Source organism: Rhopilema esculentum, chromosome 20, assembly GCF_057945365.1.
Source record: "Rhopilema esculentum isolate cy_ngs chromosome 20, ASM5794536v1, whole genome shotgun sequence".
Taxonomy (NCBI): domain Eukaryota; kingdom Metazoa; phylum Cnidaria; class Scyphozoa; order Rhizostomeae; family Rhizostomatidae; genus Rhopilema; species Rhopilema esculentum.
This window is the reverse complement of record NC_142834.1, coordinates 691,008-711,863: the sequence shown is the minus strand read 5'-3', so window position 1 is coordinate 711,863 and position 20,856 is coordinate 691,008. Positions and strand designations below refer to the sequence as shown.

At 36.1% G+C, this 20,856-nt stretch overlaps 2 protein-coding genes across 3 annotated transcripts; one reads left to right on the top strand and one right to left on the bottom strand.

Moving 5' to 3' along the window:
- Positions 1 to 24: 24 nt before the first annotated feature.
- On the top strand, positions 25 to 2,306 carry LOC148957752 (uncharacterized). The gene is made up of 4 exons (XM_089114692.1): positions 25 to 216; positions 463 to 561; positions 1,613 to 1,788; positions 2,169 to 2,306. The coding sequence occupies exons 1-4, from the start codon at positions 25 to 27 to the stop codon at positions 2,245 to 2,247; spliced, it is 546 nt and encodes a 181-aa protein (XP_088970818.1). The 3' UTR covers positions 2,248 to 2,306.
- A 7,014-nt stretch (positions 2,307 to 9,320) lies between these two features.
- Positions 9,321 to 12,753, bottom strand: LOC148957751 (uncharacterized). Of its 2 annotated transcripts, none has more exons than XM_089114509.1 (3): positions 12,553 to 12,753; positions 11,587 to 12,088; positions 9,321 to 11,146 (listed from the first exon to the last, which is right to left on the bottom strand). In XM_089114509.1, exons 1-2 carry the CDS (start codon positions 12,751 to 12,753, stop codon positions 11,792 to 11,794), a joined length of 498 nt encoding a protein of 165 aa, XP_088970635.1. In that variant the 3' UTR covers positions 9,321 to 11,146; positions 11,587 to 11,791. The 2 variants fall into 2 exon arrangements, with proteins under 2 accessions (XP_088970635.1, XP_088970636.1); XM_089114510.1 differs by lacking the exon at positions 12,553 to 12,753 and having other exon boundaries at positions 9,321 to 10,621; positions 10,857 to 11,146; positions 11,587 to 11,724.
- Positions 12,754 to 20,856: the final 8,103 nt, after the last annotated feature.

Genomic DNA, 20,856 nt, shown 5'->3' with positions numbered 1-20,856 from the left:
CCACTGTTTTTCTTGGTGGTCAAGATGAACGTTGATTATCAGGTTGCTGTTGCATCTGTCTGCAAAGGAGAGTCGACAGAAAACATTGCTGAGGCAATGTGTATAATACGAGAATGGAATCCCCACTTCATGCCACATTATTTCAAGACAGATTATCCAAATGAAGAGATAAAAGCAACTGAGCAGGTTTTTCCATGTACAATAAGTAATCTAATAGTCTTAGCTATTTTTTAATAGTACTTTATTTTGAAATGTTGAAGATACAGTGTTTTAGATATAAAATCATGCATGTTAGGTGACAGTTCTTGTTTGGTGTCAAGCAGAAAATTATATTTCCTTTTTGTGAATTTCTTATCACGCTTTGTCATGATATTTTTGGCGTGCAAAAAAGCATTATTTTCAGTTTATATAAAAAATCCCAATTCCTCAAAAAGCTAATTCTTCTAAATTAATTTCTTAAAGGTTATTAATTTTTTTGTTTGGGTCACATTTATTTGTGGTATCCACCAGGAACAAGCTTGGGATCGATGGTTAAGGAAAACAAGAAACGGTTGTGTGAAGGTAAGCAAAGAGGTGCTGCAGACGCACATTGGGCTGAAATAGGAGGTCAAGGGGACATTTGGGTTTTGGGCATATCTGACCAAAATTTTCTGACAAATAGCTGACAAAAGAGGTGGGAAATGGTAATTTGAGCATTTGGAAACCCCTTAGGTCAAAATCATTGTCATTTTATCACTTTAAGGCCATTCACAACTAACCATAAAAGGTTCATAAAGATTCCAAAATTTAGTATTTTCGTCCAGGTATTTTCGTTTAGTATTTTAGTATTTTCGTTAGTATTTTAGTATTTTAGTATTTTCGTCCACTTATTCTTTAGGTTTCTAGTACCAGGGTTGCCAATCGTAGGGATTTCTACCTACAGTAGGGATTTTTTGCCTTTTGTAGGTTGTAGGGATAAACCTACGGGATAAAATGCAAAATGTAGGTATAAATCGCTAAAGTTATAGGTATAATCAAGATTAAAGAATTTTTTTAAGGTAAATTTTTGCCTTCAGTGCAAGACAAATGGTGTGACCCTTTAGTTTACAATGGCTGCATTGAAATCGCTCTAGAACTTTCATGACCATTGGATCACTCTTGTCCCAGAGTCTATTGATGCAATCAGATAGATTATCAAACTGACTTGTCTTTCCACTCTTGTTTATTCTATACTGACAGAGGAATTTAGTTGTTAAGGCCGATTGCTCGATCATACACAGAGAAAGAAGCTGAACAAGCAGAATATGACATGAAAAAGTCAAAAATCTGGAAAAGCCCAGAATACAGGAAATTAGTGGCTTGCCTAGAAAGTTATTGGTTTAAAATAAAAAAGGTAATCAATATGAAAAATAAGAAAAAATATCAATAAACAAGTCATGAGGTTCTTTGATCTATGAAAAAATTGATGCATTTGATTTTCAGGACCCCACACAATTTTCATGGAAGTTATATTAATGCAAATTGAACACCTATTGATGTAATACACTCAATGGTGCCACAAGTATTAAATCAATTATTATCTTAATTTAGATCATACGTTTTATCTATTGTTTAACCTGTTTTTCCATTTCAGAGATGGATTCAGGCTTATCGCCAAAACAGGCTTCTCGTTAATTTTAACACAAACAATGGCACAGAACGTCAAAATGAGTCACTGAAGTACCAGTACCTGCAGAGGCACTTTAAAACTTTGCTCACTGCAATGCTTACAGTACTCACTGAACGATTCTTCGCAGATAAATTTGAGAAGTAAGTATTCAGCTAATCAAATTCAAAGCTTTATTGCTATTGAATAAGGTTATGTTCAATATTTTGTGATATAAGAAACTCCATATGTTATATAGCGTTGTATATCTAAAGGGACATTGAACACATTACTGACAGTTATAGATTGCATTTCAAATGCGGCTTTTGAATTCTGAGACAAATGTATTAAATTTAAGGAGCATTGCACGACTTCAAGCAAATTGAAAAGCGCTTTTAAATTGTCTGATGTGGTTGCAAATGTCATCTGTGCTTGAAGGTCATGCTGGCCTGTGGATTTTTTATTAATTGCAAACGATATATAAACGATATCTATTCTAAGAATTTTTTCAAATGCAAATTGAAAGATTTTGTTCTCAATGCAGGTATTGCGATGCTAATATAAAGATGGATTCATCATATCGATGCTATTTCGACAACACTCCAAAATATTTGATGAATTGACCAAGCAGCTTCATAAACAGTTACTTGAAAAAACGATCAACATGCAAGTGACATTCCAGCACCCTATATTTCAATGCAAAGCATGGGCAAGTTTGCAGTCACAAGCATATCAAGAAACGCACTACCAGAAGAGTACCAATTAAGTTTCGAAAAAGAAACAGCAATGCCAAATTGTACTTGTTATGATTGGACACATTCTGTATTCCTCTGCAAACATTTTTTGTAGTATTTCCACATTGGTCATGCGAAGCATTATCGCCTGTATATCGCAATTCGCCATTCATGACATTTGACGAAGAAATTCAGCAACATAGGTCCCGTGAAATTCTTGCAAAATTTCGAAGACCCTGAGCAGCCTGATTCCCAAAATGACCAAGACGCTCTTCCTTATGAATTAGGTAATGATTCATCTTCCAGCCAACAATCTCCGAAATTGCGGGAAAATGTTATGGGCCACTTTGTTGCGAGACTCTAGATGAAATAAGGGGGCTTACTTTCCTTGTGCAGGAAAGAAGAGACTCATGAAACTCTGACCTCCTTGAAAAGAAAACTTTACGCTGCTTGTTTGACGGGGAAGAGTTTGCAGTTGCTCCCTAAATAACTGTAGAGATGAAAAAAGAAAAAATTAAGGCTTTCACTCCAAAGTTAACCGATGAGGAAACATAAGAGCCAACAGTTAGATCGAATGGTAGAGAAGAGAGATCAGGCAGAAGAAGCAAAGAATTTTAGAATATATGATAGAGAAATTATTCCTATTACTGAGGAAGGAGTAGTTGATGTTATCGACATGGATGGGGTAACAACGTTCGCTTCAACAGTCAAAAATTGTGCGGCAACAGTAGAGGACCCTTCTGACCTTCTGAAAGATCATCTGCTCAAATGACAGTGTTAAAACTACACTGAGTCATAATGAGAAGTCTTTTATGGGCGATCCTCTACGTTGCAATCTCACACAAAAGGATCTATCTGCCTTTCTGAAAACAGAACGCTAAACGACAATGTCATTAATGTTTTTCAAAAAATGCTTGGTAGAGATATCCAAAACATATCAGGATTGCAAGACAAAGTTTTGGGACAAAACTTTAAGTTCAAATCCATGCCAAATACACCTTTTGTCCAGATCATTCAAGATGGCAGATTTCATTGGTTGGCACTAAGCACATATGGTTGTCAGGAGGGAGTAGTATTTTTATTGGACAGCATTTTGTCGGGTATTATAACACAAAAGGTCAAGCATCAAATCTGTTGAATAATGAAATGCCCATCTGATACCATCAAAATAAAAATTGCTTCTGTTCAGCAACAGATTAAAGGAATTGATTGCGGTGTTTTTTCAGCATAGCATTCGTCCAAAGCATCCTCCTTGGAGATGACTTTTCCCTAGTCAGCTATGACCAAGTCAGACTGTGCTCACATCTGTTACAATGCTTGCTACAAAACAAGTTGTCGCCATTTGCACCAGCACTGGCTACAGTAAAACGATGCAAAGCAAGAACCATTGAGAGTCAAGTACAGCGTAATTGCTGCCAGCTATGGCTAAAATCAGATGACAGGATTTTTTCAAGGTAATAATTTGATAGCGACCTCTTCATGCTAACAGTATGATAATAATTTACAGTGAAGGCTGAAATACACGGTACTTCAACAGTGAATATTGAAACATGGCGGCAAGTGAGGCCTGGACACCTCCCTAGATTGAAAAGCTAGCAATCGTGCTGCTGATACCCTATCAATTTAAGAACAAATAAAGAACAATCCAGCCTAGGATTTTTGAAAAAACTAAGAACAGTCCACCTGAACGTAAATTAACTGGTTCTTATAAAAAAGTGTGTAGTTTAACAACCATGTATCAAGTTTGCGGCACTGTTTTGATTTGGAACCAGATGTCATGACATAACATGGAGACATTCAAGACAAAAGGTTTTACCGCCTTGTCAAAAAGACAAATGAAAAGCCTATCCTTTCTTGCTGCAAAAGTTAACTGCCCACTTGCATAGGTAAAAGGGACGGGAGGACTGATGATTCCTTTTTCCAATTTACATGATCAGTTTTTTCATCCTTTAGGTGAAAACATCTATTCCAATTTGTAAAAATGCTTTCTCGATATCAGCAGTCATTACAATAGGATGAGTACAAAAACGAGATACTTAATCAAAAATCAATAGCATCAATTTATCTCCCCTCTGTAATCAATCATTTAAAGGGAGTCTGTCCCCTATTGTGCTCAACTTTTTTTTCTCAGGAGTGAAATTCACGCATCGTTGAGCTTGATTGATAATTAAACAACTCAAACCAATCAGAGACAACTTTAATTCAAGAGCTTTTGAATCAAAGCTGTGGCTAGAAAAGTTGTTTTTCCTGTTTGGTTTGTGTGACAGATATGTCAACACCAAAAGGTAATGCTTCTAGTATCATCATTCAATTCAACTAACTTAATCTTCTTGCCATTACTTATAGCTTTTTTCTCGCAGTTTCAAATGTTGTGATCCGTTAAAGTGGGCAAACCAATAGTTCTTATTAGCCAATCATCGAGGGGATGGACTGCCTTCAATGATCTTTTCTTCCACACAATGATGCACAATAAAGTAGGCGTTCATAGCAGTTTCCTCTGCAGGGGGCACCCTTTTAATTATACCAGCATCTAATTGCTCCTTGAAAATATGACCCTATTATTTCAACAGTGCTACATCTCTTTTTACTGGTGAACCGATGTCTCCTTTCCAAGGCAGACCAACTTCAATTCTCTCACCATTGTGTTTGATATTCCATTCTTTGGTCGAATCACCATTGCTTAGCTTGTTGTCACCATGTTTAATCACCATTGCTAGTAAAAGGCTAAATTGCACAAGTCATTCAAAGATATCCGTTTGAGAAAACTATATCTGCGTTTATTCTTGGTGTCATTCTGAAGTTTTGCCGAACATTTACCTCGGCAATTTACACTGGTGACAGTTGTTGTGGGATTTGAAATCTGAAATATTACTTCACCATTTAAAGGGACGTAAGTGATCACTGTACATACATTTTGAAGCTGTTTTTCTTTTGAATATACCTTGTATATAGAACTCAATTCAACTCATTTCTGATTATCATTTGCCAAAAATGAATAAAAAGAGAGCCGCCAAAGTGAGGGAACATAAACTTGAAATCATCGCTTCACCCCCACAATAAAAAAACTAACAAAGAATCATTGTTCATCTAAAAAACTTTTATGGGGAACCGGGAGAAGATATATTGAAAAGTGGCTACAAAATTTTGAAAGGGTCGCTAAAGCCAATAACGGTTCAGAAAAAAGGCAATGCAATATCTTGCCAGCATTTCTATGGGACAGAGTGGCCGAATATTATGTTGAGCTACATGACGGGTTAAAAGTGACCTCGAAACACTTATATCCTCATTAATGAAACATTTTATATGTAGGGAAGCTCGTAGGTGTTATTATCCTAATTTATATTGACGCAAGCAAAACAAGCTAGAATCCGTTGATGATTTTGGCCGGGCCATAAAACTGCTTGTCCGTCGGGCATATGCTGAAATTCCCCTAGGACAGCAAGACACTCTGATGCATGAACATTTTGTGAATGGCCTTAGGTCTGATTTAAAGTGTATAGTATTAATTTTGGACCCTAAAACATTCACGCAAGCACTGGATTTGGCAAAGAAGGAAGAAATCCACGAGCAAATTACAAATGGATCCACCACTTGGGTAAAACCAAAATTTTTGTACCCAAGCAATGCTATTGTCACAAACCCTGTTGCCGCATAACTGGGGAACAAAATTTAAATGAAATAATAGATCATTTAGAAAGTGTGGTTGAAAAACATGCCATGACTGTTTCTGAGTCCACTGTTTCCAAATGCCCCAATCTTTGATTTGGGGGTAGAGGCACATATCGTAGAAGGTATGTGGAAAGAAATGTAAGGTCCAGTGACGGAAGGCCAATTTGTGATCATTGTAAGAGAGTAGGACATGTGGAGGCTGTATGCAGCGACAAATAAAATGGAGAAAATAAAAAAACTGAGTAATGCTGCTCACGATTCATCGTCCTTGAGGCGTGATGCAGCTGATAGTAACTTGTTTAATCCCCAGTCTTCTTTGGATAGTCGTTTGTATGATGAACCATTACAATGTGCAACATTTATTGGACATGTCAAAAATTTTGGAACCGAAATAATTATTAATTCTGGCTCAGGTGTATCAATTATTTGTTTAGAGCTTTTCACTTTGATCAATAAACATGCTAAGTCACCTTTAGAGCTTTACACTAATTCAATATTAGCTAAAACTGCTACCGGTGAGAAATTGGATATCATCAGTACAACTATGTTAGAAGTTGATTTTGGCACTAGTAATTGGTATGTAGCCTGTTATGTTGCAGGTAATTTATTCATTCTTGATAGATCTATTCATTCATTCTTGATTATTCATTCTTGAGAGAACTATTCATTCTTGATAGAGACCGATTTCTTAGTCAAATCTGAAGCCAAGGTAGATCTGTCTACGCTACAAGCTACTATAGGGCTAGATAAGGTTCCTATAAGTGTAGTTAAGCGTCCTAACCAAGTACAGGTATGCATTACAGAATCCTTAGAAATGCCAGCTTGCAGCGAAGCACTCCTCACAGGTCATATTTCTGGGTTGCAGGGTACTTTTCTGGTTGAGCCTAGGAACGAAATAGCAAGCAATGGTTGTTTATTGTATTTTGCTAGATCTGTTGCTTGCTTGTGAATAATGAGATCCCAGTAAAGATTTTTAATGCTAATGACTTTCCAGTCAAGGACCGTTTGATCTAGATGTTTTAGGCCTGTTTCCAATATTGCAGCGTGGTAATAAATATGTAGTAATTTTTACTGATTACTTTACCAAATGGCCTTCACGAATGCTGATTCTCCTACCGCCGCCAAATTATTCGTTGAGGAGATCTTGTGCCGACAATCAGCTCCTCGTAGATTGCTATTGGATAGAACTTCTTAGCTAAAGTAGTGAAGGGTATTTGTCAGATGGTAAACACGTCTAAGGTTAACATCACAAGTTATCACCCAGAATGCGATCCCCTTTATTAGAATCCAAACTGTTTATAGAGGGTTTGCAGTAGCACTTGGTGTCTATTTCATGGTTGCTCAATGACCTGGGGGGAAAAAGCCTAGTTTCTATCGGAAATTAAAATATTCTGATTTTTTATATAATACAGTCTACTGTTGTAATTATGGTGATCAATTATTGCTTTAAATTTTCTTGAAGGTTTCTTTCTTTGATGAAGATACTTTCTCATACAACTTGTGAGAAAGTACGGATTCAACTTGAATGTTGCAGGATCAAGAGAAGGTGTAAAAAATGTCAGCATAAAGAATATGTGCAAGAAATTGGATGAATACAATGTGCAGCTTTGGCGAAATTCTCTCGGATGACGACAAAACAATATACTTGCCATGCTGTTTCTTTAGAAAGGAGCTGTATACCACGTATAGATCAAACAACAAGTCCTCGGATATACAGCTTTCTGGAAAATGTGGAAAAAGGACTTTAAGCATGTGGAAATTTCAAGGGTAAGAATACACGAGATCTTCTGTTTATCGATGCTGCAACTCGTTTTTAAAGGCTAAATGGGTTTTTGGGTTTGAAAAATGTGGCCCATGACATGGCACAAGATTCTTTAGACTTTTTTGCAAGAAGTCCAAATTTTTGCCCCACCTCTATACTCTTGAAAAGATTCCATTTTGAGCCTGGATATATTCATAAAGTATTCACATATTTTTAAAATGTAGTTTTTAGGAAACATATTTCCTTGGGAAGGTTGAATAGAAAGCACGCTTTTAAAACAAAGAGATATACCAATATCAGTCATGCAATTTCCAGGTATGAACATCGCAAAACAGACAACTGCAGCAGCCAGAATGCTGAAAAATGAGACTCAAATACACAAATATGCTAGCTTTGGTGAAGCTACATTCATTTAATATTTGTAAAGATTGGGCGATTCTGTGCCTGAATATTCTTAGAAAATTCCTTATAAAACAGTTCATAGCTCTGATATGATTTTGAGGCGCACTTCTATCTCTACATATACTTGCGAGTTTACATGCAGTTGACATTCTTTATAGTAAAAAAATGCATTGAGTGAACTTTTTTAAAATTACTGTTTACTTGTCTGTCATTAAATCATCAATGCCTTCTAGCCAATTCTGTACTATATTCTTGCATTAACAGGACGATTGTAAGTTGCTGCTCTGAGTTTGAAGCTTGATGCGACCATCAGGCAACTGTTTTTAGGTGAATATTGTACATATACTTTTCTATCTTTTGTTGAGATATATATTTAATATGTAAATATCTTACAGGGAAAAGGCAGTTTTACAAATGTGGCGTCTGTGTGCTTTTGAAGGAATTGACTACTGCTTCCACAAATCCAGACAGAAGAAAAAGACTTCTTCAGAAAAAAGACAAAGTACATTGAGCAGCAACAGTAAGTTAGGCACTATAATATTAGTAATACCTATGACGTTACCAGCATATTTTATTCAGATAAGACAAAGTATTTTTAATTTCATTCTGGAAATGATAAATTAAAAATAAAAATGATAAATTTTAATATTTTTTATTGAAATTAATAACGATGATGTTTATATCTTCCTAGAGCAGAAAGACAGAATAACCACCACATTGCTTAAGCGTGAAAAAACCTGAAGAAAAATATCACGATAATTTCTGAAGCCCTGGATCAATCCAAAAGTAATATTCCGCATTGGCTTTCAAAATCAAAGGTACCTTTCATTATTATTTTGAAAAAAAAAAAATTCACAGTTGAATTTTTAATATTTAATGACAAAAAGTTGTAAAGTAATATGTTTAATAAGTCCTGCAAAATAATAATGTTTCCTTTCCTTTATTTGAACAGATGTCTAACAAGGACGAATTCCTTAAAAACCCATGTAACTGGTTTATTATCTCATGGAACTGCAACCTGTTACTTATTTATGGACCTGATGCAATAGGCACACCATTCAAATTTGGTGATGAATCCGCTGTACAGAGTGTTGGTAGATATTGCCACAGTACGTTAAAAATTGCCACACTATTTTACCACTGGCAGATAGCTATGGCAGATGAGATTTAATATTTCTGGACACGTTATCCAAATGTGTATTTAAATATTTTGAAATTATATCCACAAGTTTTATCCAGAATATCGTGTAAACAAATTTTTGTCTACACTGTTGATATTTGCAACACTGACAAATATGTTTATGAACTGCTGTCTACAAAAACAAACAAAAAAGTAGGTTTACACGATTTCTGTACTTTTCTATGTTTGCCATATTCAGAAATGATTATTTTCAACAGATGTCCAGTATCCATGCATGGTTTTTTATAAAAGTACATGTAATCTTTGTGCAAATACTAACCAAAGCTATGTACTTTCCATTGAAATTTTACTCTTTTTTGAAACAGTATGAAACAGTTGTAGTTCATGGAAGCGTAGCAATATCTTAGGAATATTTTCCTCTTTTTTACAGGTTGAAATAAAAAAAAGATGAATAAGAAAACGAGAAAGTTAGGTAAGTATTTGCAGGACTTTAGCATATTTCGATACTTTCCTTCTAGTTATTTGACGGAAATCACAGAAGCTTCTACATACTTTCACGTCCATAGTGGTCCTCATTGGCATTCAACTAACCATAGGATTTTCAACTACGGCATTTTAAACAATAGATATTTAAGGGCTTTCACATTGTAATTTGATGGTTTAACTTTTCAAGTGTAAAAAATCATTTTGTGGTACAAAATTTAGAAATTGGTTTGATCATAGCAAACATTTCAGTCAACATACTTTGTCAAACAATTGCCCTCATTGAAAACAATAACTGTAGTATTGACAATATTTACCCTGTGTGAATGTTTCTCTTAACATCATTATTGTTATTATTAAGTCCCTTAAATGACCAATAATGTTTGAACTTGCAAACAAAAATCAGTACTGCAAGAAAAAGAGTAGGCCAAAACTTTACTTAGCTAATAGTGAGACAAATGGAAAAGCAGACAAACTAAGTAGATAGAGCAAAAGCATTAGGAAAAAGGTCAACATCTTTCCTTACAAACAAGCAACACAATGATAAACAAGTCTTGCAGAGGACCTTAAATTGAGAGGTATTGCACAATCAATGAATTTTCTATGAATCTTGATTCCTATTAGATCGAAAGCAACATAAAAAAACATTGGTACAATAAAAAGAGGTCTTAAACCAATGCTTTAAAACTGAGTTTTTTGTTTCTTCTCTAGAGGTTCATCTCATTCCTGAAGAGTTGCTTTTAAACTTTGTGTAGGCCCGTCAACTTGACTTCCGTCCTCACCAAGTGGTTGACCTTGTTTCAAACCTATGTTTATTAAAAGTCTCAGTAGTTGATGTCTGAAATCAACATATAATATGAGATGAAAATGTGTTCTTGATAAACAAAAAGAGCAAAAGACAAGCGTAGTACAATCTCCTAACTTTCGGCATCAATGCTTGAAGCTTGGCTTTAACTTTAATCTGCATTAAAAGCATATCCGGAGTAATTGGTCTCCCAAAAATTGGTCACTCAGAATAAGGGTTGTGTGATCAATACATACCTGTAAAAATTTCATCCCAGCATGAAAGTCAGCAACCTCAAGGTACAAACCATCAAGTCTTTCCTTTTCTGTAAACCATCAAGTCTTTCCTTTTCTGTGACACCATTTTCAAGCTGCAAAAGGCAACTAACACCACATTCAACAGTAAGCTGGTCCCCAACAACACCTTGCTCTACAAACTCTACTGGATTTACACTGTCGTTGCATGGAGCATAGCCATGGAGCTTAGTCTTGACCTTCTGCATTCCACTTGTATCATTTTCATCTTCATAAATCATCTCAGCGAACACCTTGGAACAAAGAGAGAGAATTTGTTGTTTGCTTTTTATTACATTAAGTTACATCTCAAACACAACACTGGACATTATTAGAAAACACTGTGGTTAAAAATTTCTCAACAGAACTCAATTTTATCATTAAAGGAAAAATAATTTTGATGGTTTCTAGATAAATAGCAAAAAATTCTCTTACAATGATTAAAACAATTTGTTGAAAAGCTGTAATGATACTTTAAAACTACTGAATCGTGTAAATATAAATAAATATATAATGAGCTCTCTCGATAAATTTGTATTAAAATATTAAATACCAGGTCAAAAAATATATCTATGTACTTTAATTTTTCAAATTTTAAATATCTACCAGTGTTGTGGTGCACCTCTGTACATCACTTATGATTAAACCAACTTAAGTGAAAATTAAATGATTAACAAAAAAAATGAATACTTACTAAACTAGTTGGCATGGCCATTTTTGAGGAATATCGATGAGCTATGTGGTTAGTTACAACTTTTTCCAATTGTTTCAAACATTTTCTGTTCTCCATAGCCAAACGACCACAAAGTGTAATTCAAGCGTTGCTGATTGTGCTCCATACTGTTTGGTATACAGAGACTATTCTCCAACTCGGCCTGTTTTTTCATTGAAGGATGTTGTTAGTGCAAGCCATCTCCCAAAATCCGGGTCTCTGTAATCATGAGCCCTACCCAATTCACAACTTTCTCTTGATTCTCAGCTGTCATTTGGTGAGGTTCAGAGCTGAAGTTGAAATGGTCAATGATCAACTTACGTCCAGAGTAGGAACTGCTTATTGAATTTTTCATCATTTCTCCCTCCTTTGAAATCTTCTCTTCAATGTCACACAAATGATCTCTCCCATATCCATCCAATTTCTTGTACAAGAATGTGTGAGAAACAGCCAGCCTTAGTGCACTCAGCCGTAACAAAGATGCCTATGCAGGAAAAAAGTGTATTATAAATACATGCAAGTAACAAAACAAGCAAGTAATGGGAACAAAAAAACAATCAAGTGACCTACAGCAAATATATGACCAGCAACACAAAAGAACATTAAACTGAATTATGAGACTTAAAAAAGTTAAACAACTGGATATAATCGATAACAAATGTAATTGAAAGATAGGGAAATTGCAGTTTATCACATGGGAAAGGTTAATTGTCTCGAAATTTTACTATTTAAGTAAAAGGTGAATATTTTGCAAAATTTTGAACTGTCCTTTTTATCTGAAATTGTTTCTGACAAAAATTTGTTTGCTAACTGTAACCAACTAGATAGAGATATAAAGATAATAATACAGATATAAAGAGATATAAATGAAGGTAATTATACACAAGTAGAAGTAGGCAGAATGCTTTCAAAATAATGTTTTGCTGCTTGATGCGCTAGAAGGTTTACCTTTTTCCTTGCAGAATCCAACTTCTGCAGCAACCAGAGACGACAAATGTACAGCGATTCCGGCCTAAATACGACAAGAACATCAAGCTCCTGCAACGCATTTGCAACATTGAACTTACTTTTAGGGCCATCCACCAAATTAAAATCACGACAATTATCCTTTTTGGATAGTTTTTTAAAGCAAAGAATGCAAGACATCATTGACAAGATAGGACAATGTTTGAATGCCTCGTGAAATTGAAGAATAAATTGAACTGCAAATGCCGCTCAATCAATGCATTTAATTTTTTTGGAAAGGAGGTCATGATCTTTGCTGTCTCAGGGAACATGTCTTAACTTCAATTCGCAGACTCTACCCTTTGAGATAGAAGTGTTTGAGGCTGCGCGCAGGCTATTGGCATAGTTGCTTTATAATTATTTGCAGACAAATTATTACTTATATTACGCAGGTTCTATTATTAATGTATAATTTTGTCATCACGCATTTTCTGGCTCAAACTCCGGCCAGCAAAAAAGGAATGACATGTTTAAATAACAATTTTGTCCAACCCTAATTTGGAGGGGTTTCCCTTGAGAAAGATAAAATGCGCACCTAATTTGTTAGCATTTCCCACGCATCAGAAAAATGCGCACCGAAAGACTGGGATGAACCATTCATTATCTTGAGTGGGGGGGATGGGTAGAATCTAGCCCCTGGTGGTTTTTTTGTGATAAATTTCTTAACCTTATTCTAATCATGCTGATTTTTACAGAGAATTAACAAAATTTATCTGGCTTTAGGGTGAAAATTTTTTTTTAATTTTTCATTGTGTGCAACCCGTTGGACTGTAAGAGCCAATCTTTGTCAAAAATAATTGATCAGTTTGACAGCTTGCAACAGCTTTGGGACCTCTGCTTGCAGGAAAAGCTTACAACTGATGTTCACTCTAGAATTATTGAATGTCAGGCTGTAAGAAAAGTTGCCAAAGCTGTGAAAAGTGGAGGTTTGACATATTGTCGTTCTTAGTTTATCATTTCAGACTTTAATTGTTATCATTATGGCTGAAAATAACGCTGAGGCAAATTCTAATGATCAAATAAAGAAGAAGTTATCATTAAGATTACAATGCGTAGCGTTTGGATGTTATAATTTCAGTATAACAAAGACTGTACTGGGACGAGCCTACATTTTTTTCATTCCCTCAAAAGAATCCAAGGAAAAATCACTGGTGCAATTTGATTAAGAGACGCGATGGCTCTGATGGTTTCATGGTTACTAGAAGCACTGTTTTATGCGAAGAACACTTTACTGCTTCTGATATAAAGCAAAATCCACTTTGCTGGAAGTTAGTGGCGAATGCTGTTCCTTCGCTGAAGCTGTTTGTTGATCCCAAGACAACCACAACAGGAATGACACGAAAAGCACCCAAGGATCCTACTGCATCTGTTTGTACTCAACCCTCCTCTTCAACTGCTTCTGATACCTGTTCTTTTCCTGATTTAATGAAGAAGAAGATGTTGCCTTGCTTGATACTGTTGAAAAGGTGTCATCTCTATTTTCAACATATTCAACTCAGACCGAACTTTCTTTTGTAAAGACGCCTGTTTATTTGAATGATGCTTCCTCTTCTAACATTATGACAGATCATTGCTATGCACCTCCTTTATCTTCAATGAGAGAATATGTCACTCTCCAACAGAAAATTGATGAACTGTCAGTTAAAGTTTCAGAATTGAATGCTAAACTATCCATTGCAAAAAAGTCACTTTCCTCCATCCATAAGTTGAAATATGATAATGGAGCTGTCAAATTTTACACCGGGTTTCAAAATTTCTTTTCTCTGGAATCTGTTTTGGATTATTTGGCACCAAAGTTGGATGATATTTCTTATTGGCGGGGATCCAAATCACATGATGTATCTAAAGACAAGCCGGACAGGCCAAATGAACACAAGAAATCTGGTCCCAAACAGAATTTATCTTACTTTGAAGAATTTGTCTTGGTTTTAATGCGTCTGAAAGTTTGTTTATTCGTAAATGATCTTGCAGATAGATTTTGTAGCTCAAGTGGACATGTTTCAAAGATTTTTACTAGTTGGGTCAAATTCTTGTTTCATGAATTGCCTTCTCTCTTCCCCTTCCTGTCTCAAAAACAAATCCCAAAGTTAATGCGAGAAGAATAGCGCTTTCCTCGGAAGCTTAAAATAGATTCTCACGTCAAGGCGCGGTGCACTATGGGATCGAGACTCGGACAAGCAAATCTATTTAAACAATGTGTAAAAAGTCAACATCGAAGCATTGCTGCTGGAGGGGGGGTATGTAAAAGCGACTCTAGGTATCCAGATCGAATGCCAGATGGTACAGTTTTTTTTACCATTTTCAAAGCCAGGAAGATACTGCGAAGGAATGACAAAGTGGGAGCTGGAGCAAGCCAAGATAAAAACAGAGCGTGCGATGGAATGGTTGCATGCTTGTGGAAGGAAGGACTTTTCTAAATTGGAACAGATAATGAAAGATATATGTATATGTTCTCTCCACTTTTTCAATGGCCAGGGTCCAACAGAGGAAAACCCAGACCCAGTTCTTGCAATATTAACAGAAAAGGAAGCAGAAGGCAGGATGAAGAGAAAGAGACACCCAAAAGATCGCAGTATTGACGCAAACAACACAGCGTCAAAAAAGGCCAAAGAAAGTATGGAGGAAATATCAGCATAAGAAGTGGAAGCTCTTGCAACAGAGTCAAACAAGTCGATTGAGGTGGCGAGTATTAAATTGCAAGAAAAATCAGATGCTTCCACTCAAACCATTTATGACAAGTATGTGCTTAGAGAGAAAATCGAAACAGTTATTCTAAGAAATGATGGAAAGACTCGAAAGATGCAGGCACAATGAATAATTTAAATCTTATGTCCCCAAATGTAATATTGGCTGACAGAAAGAAGTCTAAATTTTTTATAGGCCTTTATCCTGATCAGGTTGATCTTTAAGTTTTTGGGTCCTGCTAAATATCAACTGACATATTGGCGCTTCCCACAGGAGCCAGACCCAATGGGACTATGCCAAACAGGGAAATCTATATTCCTCATACAAACACCACACTACCTTCAAAGCGTTGATTGCAGTGACCCCCAATGGGAGTGCATGTTTTGTGTCTGATTTCTATGAAGGAAGCCTTGATGATGTTGCCATTACTCAAAGATGTGGGATCTTAGATTACATTGGGCCTGGAGACCTTCTGTTAGTGGATTAAGGTTTCAGAATTCAAGATCTTGTGCATGAAAAACAAGCCACAATCAAAATACCACCATTTTTAGGAAATAGGTCACGATCATAGAATTGGTCACGATGTTTTGATGTCTCGTACAGGTTTTATTGACGTCAAGTGAATTTATGAAGAGAGTTCAACTCAAGATGGTTGTAAACAGGCTAGGAATAACGAGTTTCACCAAGGTTTGAATCGAAAAGCGGAAGTTTTTGTACGAGAGGTCAAAGGGGACTGATTTCAGCCTGGTCAAAGTCAGCAGTGAAATCACAAGGAAAACAACAAGGAACGCTGTTTGTGAGTTGCTTATTGTAAAAAAGGAACATTTAAATTCTAATTTAGCTGATTACTGCCTAATTTTATCAGCAATTCTAGCTACAAAATTGACTGGAAATTCTGCGGTAATTTGCTCGTTTGCTGCTTGTCCGCCATTTTTGGCAATTCATAATGGCGGCAAAAACTGTGAAATCGCTTATAGGAAGGACAATTCCACTGTCATTAATGCCATTAGCTGCTTGTTTAGTAAATTTTCAAGAGCCTTTGTGTAGATAGTTTGTTTAACTATAAATATATATTATATCAACTCAACTATAGGCCCCCTAGATATAGGCCCCTGTGTACTAACCTACATATCATTTCAGATGTAGGCCCCCAAATAAAAGCATAGGGCTTCCCTTTGAAATTCACTGTGTATAGTGAAGATTCAATGAAAAATTTTTTTCATGAGGTAGCCTGAATAAAATGACTGTTCCCGCGTTGGGCAGAGCCTCTTATTACTTTTGTTCTTTCGTGAAATGTTTGCATGAGTACACTTTGGTGCCTAATAGATGCTCCCCACTAATTAATTTTTTCCAAAATTTTCCACCCAGGACATTATTATTTCAACCCCCCCCCCTGGGCTATTAAGTTTTGGGAGAAATTCCACCCAAGATTAGCTTTCAAGTAATTGCAAAGACATTGCATTGCTAATTTGAATAGTTGTCTTTCTTTTTCTTAGTTTTTCTTAGATTCTATTGTTGGCTGCCAAAGAAGTTGAACTGTTTAAAAAATTGTCCATACCCCAAATGTTATTAAATTTAAGGGAATTTTCCAACCCCCAGCTTATTATACCCCCCCCCCCACCCCTGCTAATTAGGTTTGGAGATTTTTCTAGCCCTCCAACTATTCCAACCCCCCAGTCTATTAGGCACCCAAGAGAATGTTGGTGTAAATCTCCTTGATTGGAAGCCAAATTATGATTTTATGGCACATGCAAGTCATCTGTTACCCCAATAGTCCTCCCTGAGGTAAGCCCCCATCCCCCAGAGATAAACCCCCAAGAGACTTATAAGAACCTTTAAAAGTTCATGGTTTATATCTGGGATTTTATGGTATTCAGATACACGATCGTAACATGGAACAGAAGTAGATTGAAATAGATAGAAAGATACAAGTTTAAACATAACTTTTTAAGAGAATGAATTGACTGTCTCTACTTATATATATCCTCAAAATATATCATTTCTTGGTTTCCATTTGTGTTAGGCAATTAGTGGAAAATGTTTAATTAAAACAAAGCAACCATTAACTAAATAAGCAACTTAGGATTTGACCAAAATTCTAAGTTGCATATAACGAATCTTGCATTCAAGGTAGGCTTATGGGGGCTAGGGGGCTTGAGCCATTGGAAATAAATACTCTTGAAGCTTGTCAATAATACCTTATGATATTGTCTGCTGTTATTCACAAAATCGTGAATCTGCCAATAAGGAGCTGAGTTTCTACCACTTACAGTAGGAATTTCGTAGTGCTACAATTGTGCAATTAAAAAATATTTTGTCTCTATCCAAAAACTAAACAATAAATGCGTGAAGTCTTCTTGAAACACGCATCTCAAAGTACTCAGGTATGAAGACTTTGTGCCAGAAGGAAGACAAGCTGGCTCTCAACTTCTCCTGAAATTGTTTGTCACATGGAATCCTCTCAACTGATGGTGGTCGTTTGGGAGAATGCAAAACAAAGTCACAAAATGGTAGCTGAAGCACCAGCAGTTGTAGCTGGACGGCTTATTATATTCAACGAAACGAAACGAAACGAAAAGTGATATTTAAAGAAACAAACAAAACGATCTCCATATCTCTAAAACTGCTTGCAAGATCGAATTGAAACCATGAAATTTGTGTTGGGGGCATTGATTTTCACCTGTGAGAATGGTTTTTAAAGGAAACTTGCCCATCTGAAATGAAATTCGGACAATTTTAGAAAAGTGCTACAATAAGTCAAAGTCTACTTTCAGGATTGAAATAAAATGTGACAGGATTTTTCAGCGGGACAGCATGTTAGCATAATTGATAGATCAAGACAAAAACAGCTGTTAAAATAAAATGAAAAGCATTAATTGTTCTTTATTATAATGTTGGAGTGAATTCAAGGCTCATAGCCAGACATTGTTTTTCAAGAATTGGATATGGCTTTGAAATGGCTCATCATTGTGGTAGTGTTCCATGAACTTGGCAGGTCTTTGATGACTTATATCCAGCTCATCGATTAGCTCAATTATTGGCTCCTTTGCAACATTATTTTTTCCGCGCCGCTTTTTTGAGCCTGGTTTGAGACCGGCACTTTGAGGACTATTTTTAAATAGCATTTGGAAAGGCTTGTTGCCTTGCTTTTTTAAATTTTAAGATAGCTGTGAAGTTTTTTGTGATTATCACAAACGACTTCTATATGCTCGCATAGCATTCCATTTTCTTTAAACGATTTGCAAGAACAATAATACCGTTGCTGTGACATTTGCTCGATATGGAATACTTTATCTTGAAATTCCCATTTTCCAGTGGAATGACTTTTTCAGTCTCCATTAATACTGCAGTTTTCCCAGATTCCTCTAAGCCTTAGGGCAGACATTGTTGGGACACAGAAGTCTATGTCCTCGTACCTTTGACAAGGTGACATTTTTCTCTTTTTGGCATTAAACATGAAAACTCATCTGAAACCATTGCGCTTTATCCAGTTAAAATTGTGTGCCCTTAAAATTCCAAACGATTGGAATCTGTGTCTCAGCATTTGATGCCATAAAAAGTTCATTTGCAGGAGACATCTGCTGGGTAGAATTATGCCTGATTTCATCTTCTACTCCCAACGATAATTCACTTTCAGCTGGGTCAATTCCCGCATCAGACATGAGCACTATGATTGTTTGTTTGCCATGGTCATGGTTTGCCGTTGCTTCCTCTCTTTTGACCAATTCAGCTATCATCTGAAAATTATATCAAAAACTTAAAAAAAACAAAATTTTTCAAACTTTTAAAAACAGCCAGCTCTTGATTTTATTAGTAAAAGTAATCTCTTTAGTCCTAATACTATCATGTAGAATTTAAAATAATTTTCACTTGTCTTACGAACCTCTAGTCTGCGTCGCTTCGCAAAGCCCCTATACCGCTTCTTTTGGCCAAGTTTCTTCGGGCTTGGAGACTCCAAAGAGAGCGGCGATTGAAATCTCGATGTAATTGGCTTGACAACTGTCCTCCTTTTAAAGCTCCTTTTTCCTTTGACTTGCCCACTCCCTTTCGGAGATCCCTTATAAAAAATGGTAGGTACCGCATCGGGCTTCAAGGAAGGATGTTTGATTCCTTCGAGTCCTAGGGAAGCTATGAATTTTGGTCCCACTTCGAACTGGTCCTCCTCAAAATGATCCTGGCACAATCTAGAATGTGTCTTTAATTCCAAATTCAGAAGACCCATCTTTGCGATCCAAACTTTTTGCAAGGAAGGATCAGAGGGGAATTTAAAAAGAGTTTTACTTTTCTGTCTTGGCTGGCTAGGCCCATCAGAAATATCAGAAGCGTTTTCAGCAGCAGCCGTCCGGCTTCTGCGCGATTTTCTTTTCCTACTGTCCTCAAAACAATTGTATGCACTATAGTGAACCATCTTTCTCTATCAGACAGAATTTCTTTATGATTGCTTTTAACAGCCCTAACTGCATCTAAAAGAGTTAAGACAAAAATAACCTGGAATCCTTGCAAACTGATGTGTCTAAGAATGCACATAGTAGACTGAAGCATTGAAAATATTGCAAATTTCATCTCCAGTAGCTGTAAATAATTGTCGCAGTAGCTGTAAATAATTGTTTTATTGTTGAAGTTTTAAATTATATTTACAACACCCGATTTTCAACCTATTTTGGTAGATAAAGATACACATATAATATCATGGAGAAAGGTAAAGATATAAAATCCGCACTAAAAGATGCCATTGAATGCATAGAGCGTCTGGAGCAACATGGTTCTAGTTCAGCAAACACCGTCAAAAATGCTGTACCACCAGCCGTCAGGACTTTGAGGCCATTCTTGCCAATGCAGCGCAGTGCAGACACACATACTTCGCTAATTAATACAAGCAGAAGACCAAACAACATCGAAGGAAACAGAGAAGAAGCAGTAATGCTAGATTTTAGGTAGATACATTTCTAATTTTCCTTTCTAATTTTCTTTATCTTTTCCATCAATCGATATATGTATTTCATAAAATAAGGTGCATGTTTCTTATAAGGGACCTAACACATGGCCTAGTTCTTGAAGTTCCTTATTTTTGGACCATTTTTTTTATCAAACTGTAGTACTTAAAGTTCCTTGATAGTTCCTTAAGTTGACTGCATTTCCTCAACACCCTGTTCCTTTACTGAAATGTCTGAGGGGCAAAAGACAGCAACCCGAAAGTTACTCAATTAAACACCTTCATGACACACAATGTATCTGATTTTTAACTACAAATGAATAGAAAAAACAACCAAAGGCTAAGGAAGGCAAAATGCATTACAACTGCACAGAATGTTTTGCAACTATACAAAGGAAATGTAGATTACAAAGTCAATCAGAAAAACATTATCAATCTCCAAAAAGAATTCCCTCAACAAAGATGCTATTGGTTTGAAGAAACTATCATCTAAAAAGGACAAGCAGCTGTTAGAAGAGAAAACCATTGTTTCTAGAAGACAACTAAACATCGAGCATGTAGAATGTGATATTTGCAAAAGAAAGGTTACCAAAAAGAATAGGAATCTTCATTATAAAAGATGGCATAGC

Excerpts from the sequence above, each read along its gene's own strand:
- LOC148957751 (XM_089114509.1), bottom strand. The coding sequence starts at position 12,753 with ATGATGTCTTGCATTCTTTGCTTTAAAAAACTATCCAAAAAGGATAAT. Across the intron at positions 12,089-12,552 it reads TGGATTCTGCAAGGAAAAAG|GCATCTTTGTTACGGCTGAG; the intron begins GTAAACCTTCTA and ends TTTCCTGCATAG.
- LOC148957752 (XM_089114692.1), top strand. The coding sequence starts at position 25 with ATGAACGTTGATTATCAGGTTGCTGTTGCATCTGTCTGCAAAGGAGAG. Across the intron at positions 217-462 it reads GTACAATAAGTAATCTAATA|GTTATTAATTTTTTTGTTTG; the intron begins GTCTTAGCTATT and ends AATTTCTTAAAG. Across the intron at positions 562-1,612 it reads CAAGAAACGGTTGTGTGAAG|AGATGGATTCAGGCTTATCG; the intron begins GTAAGCAAAGAG and ends TTTCCATTTCAG.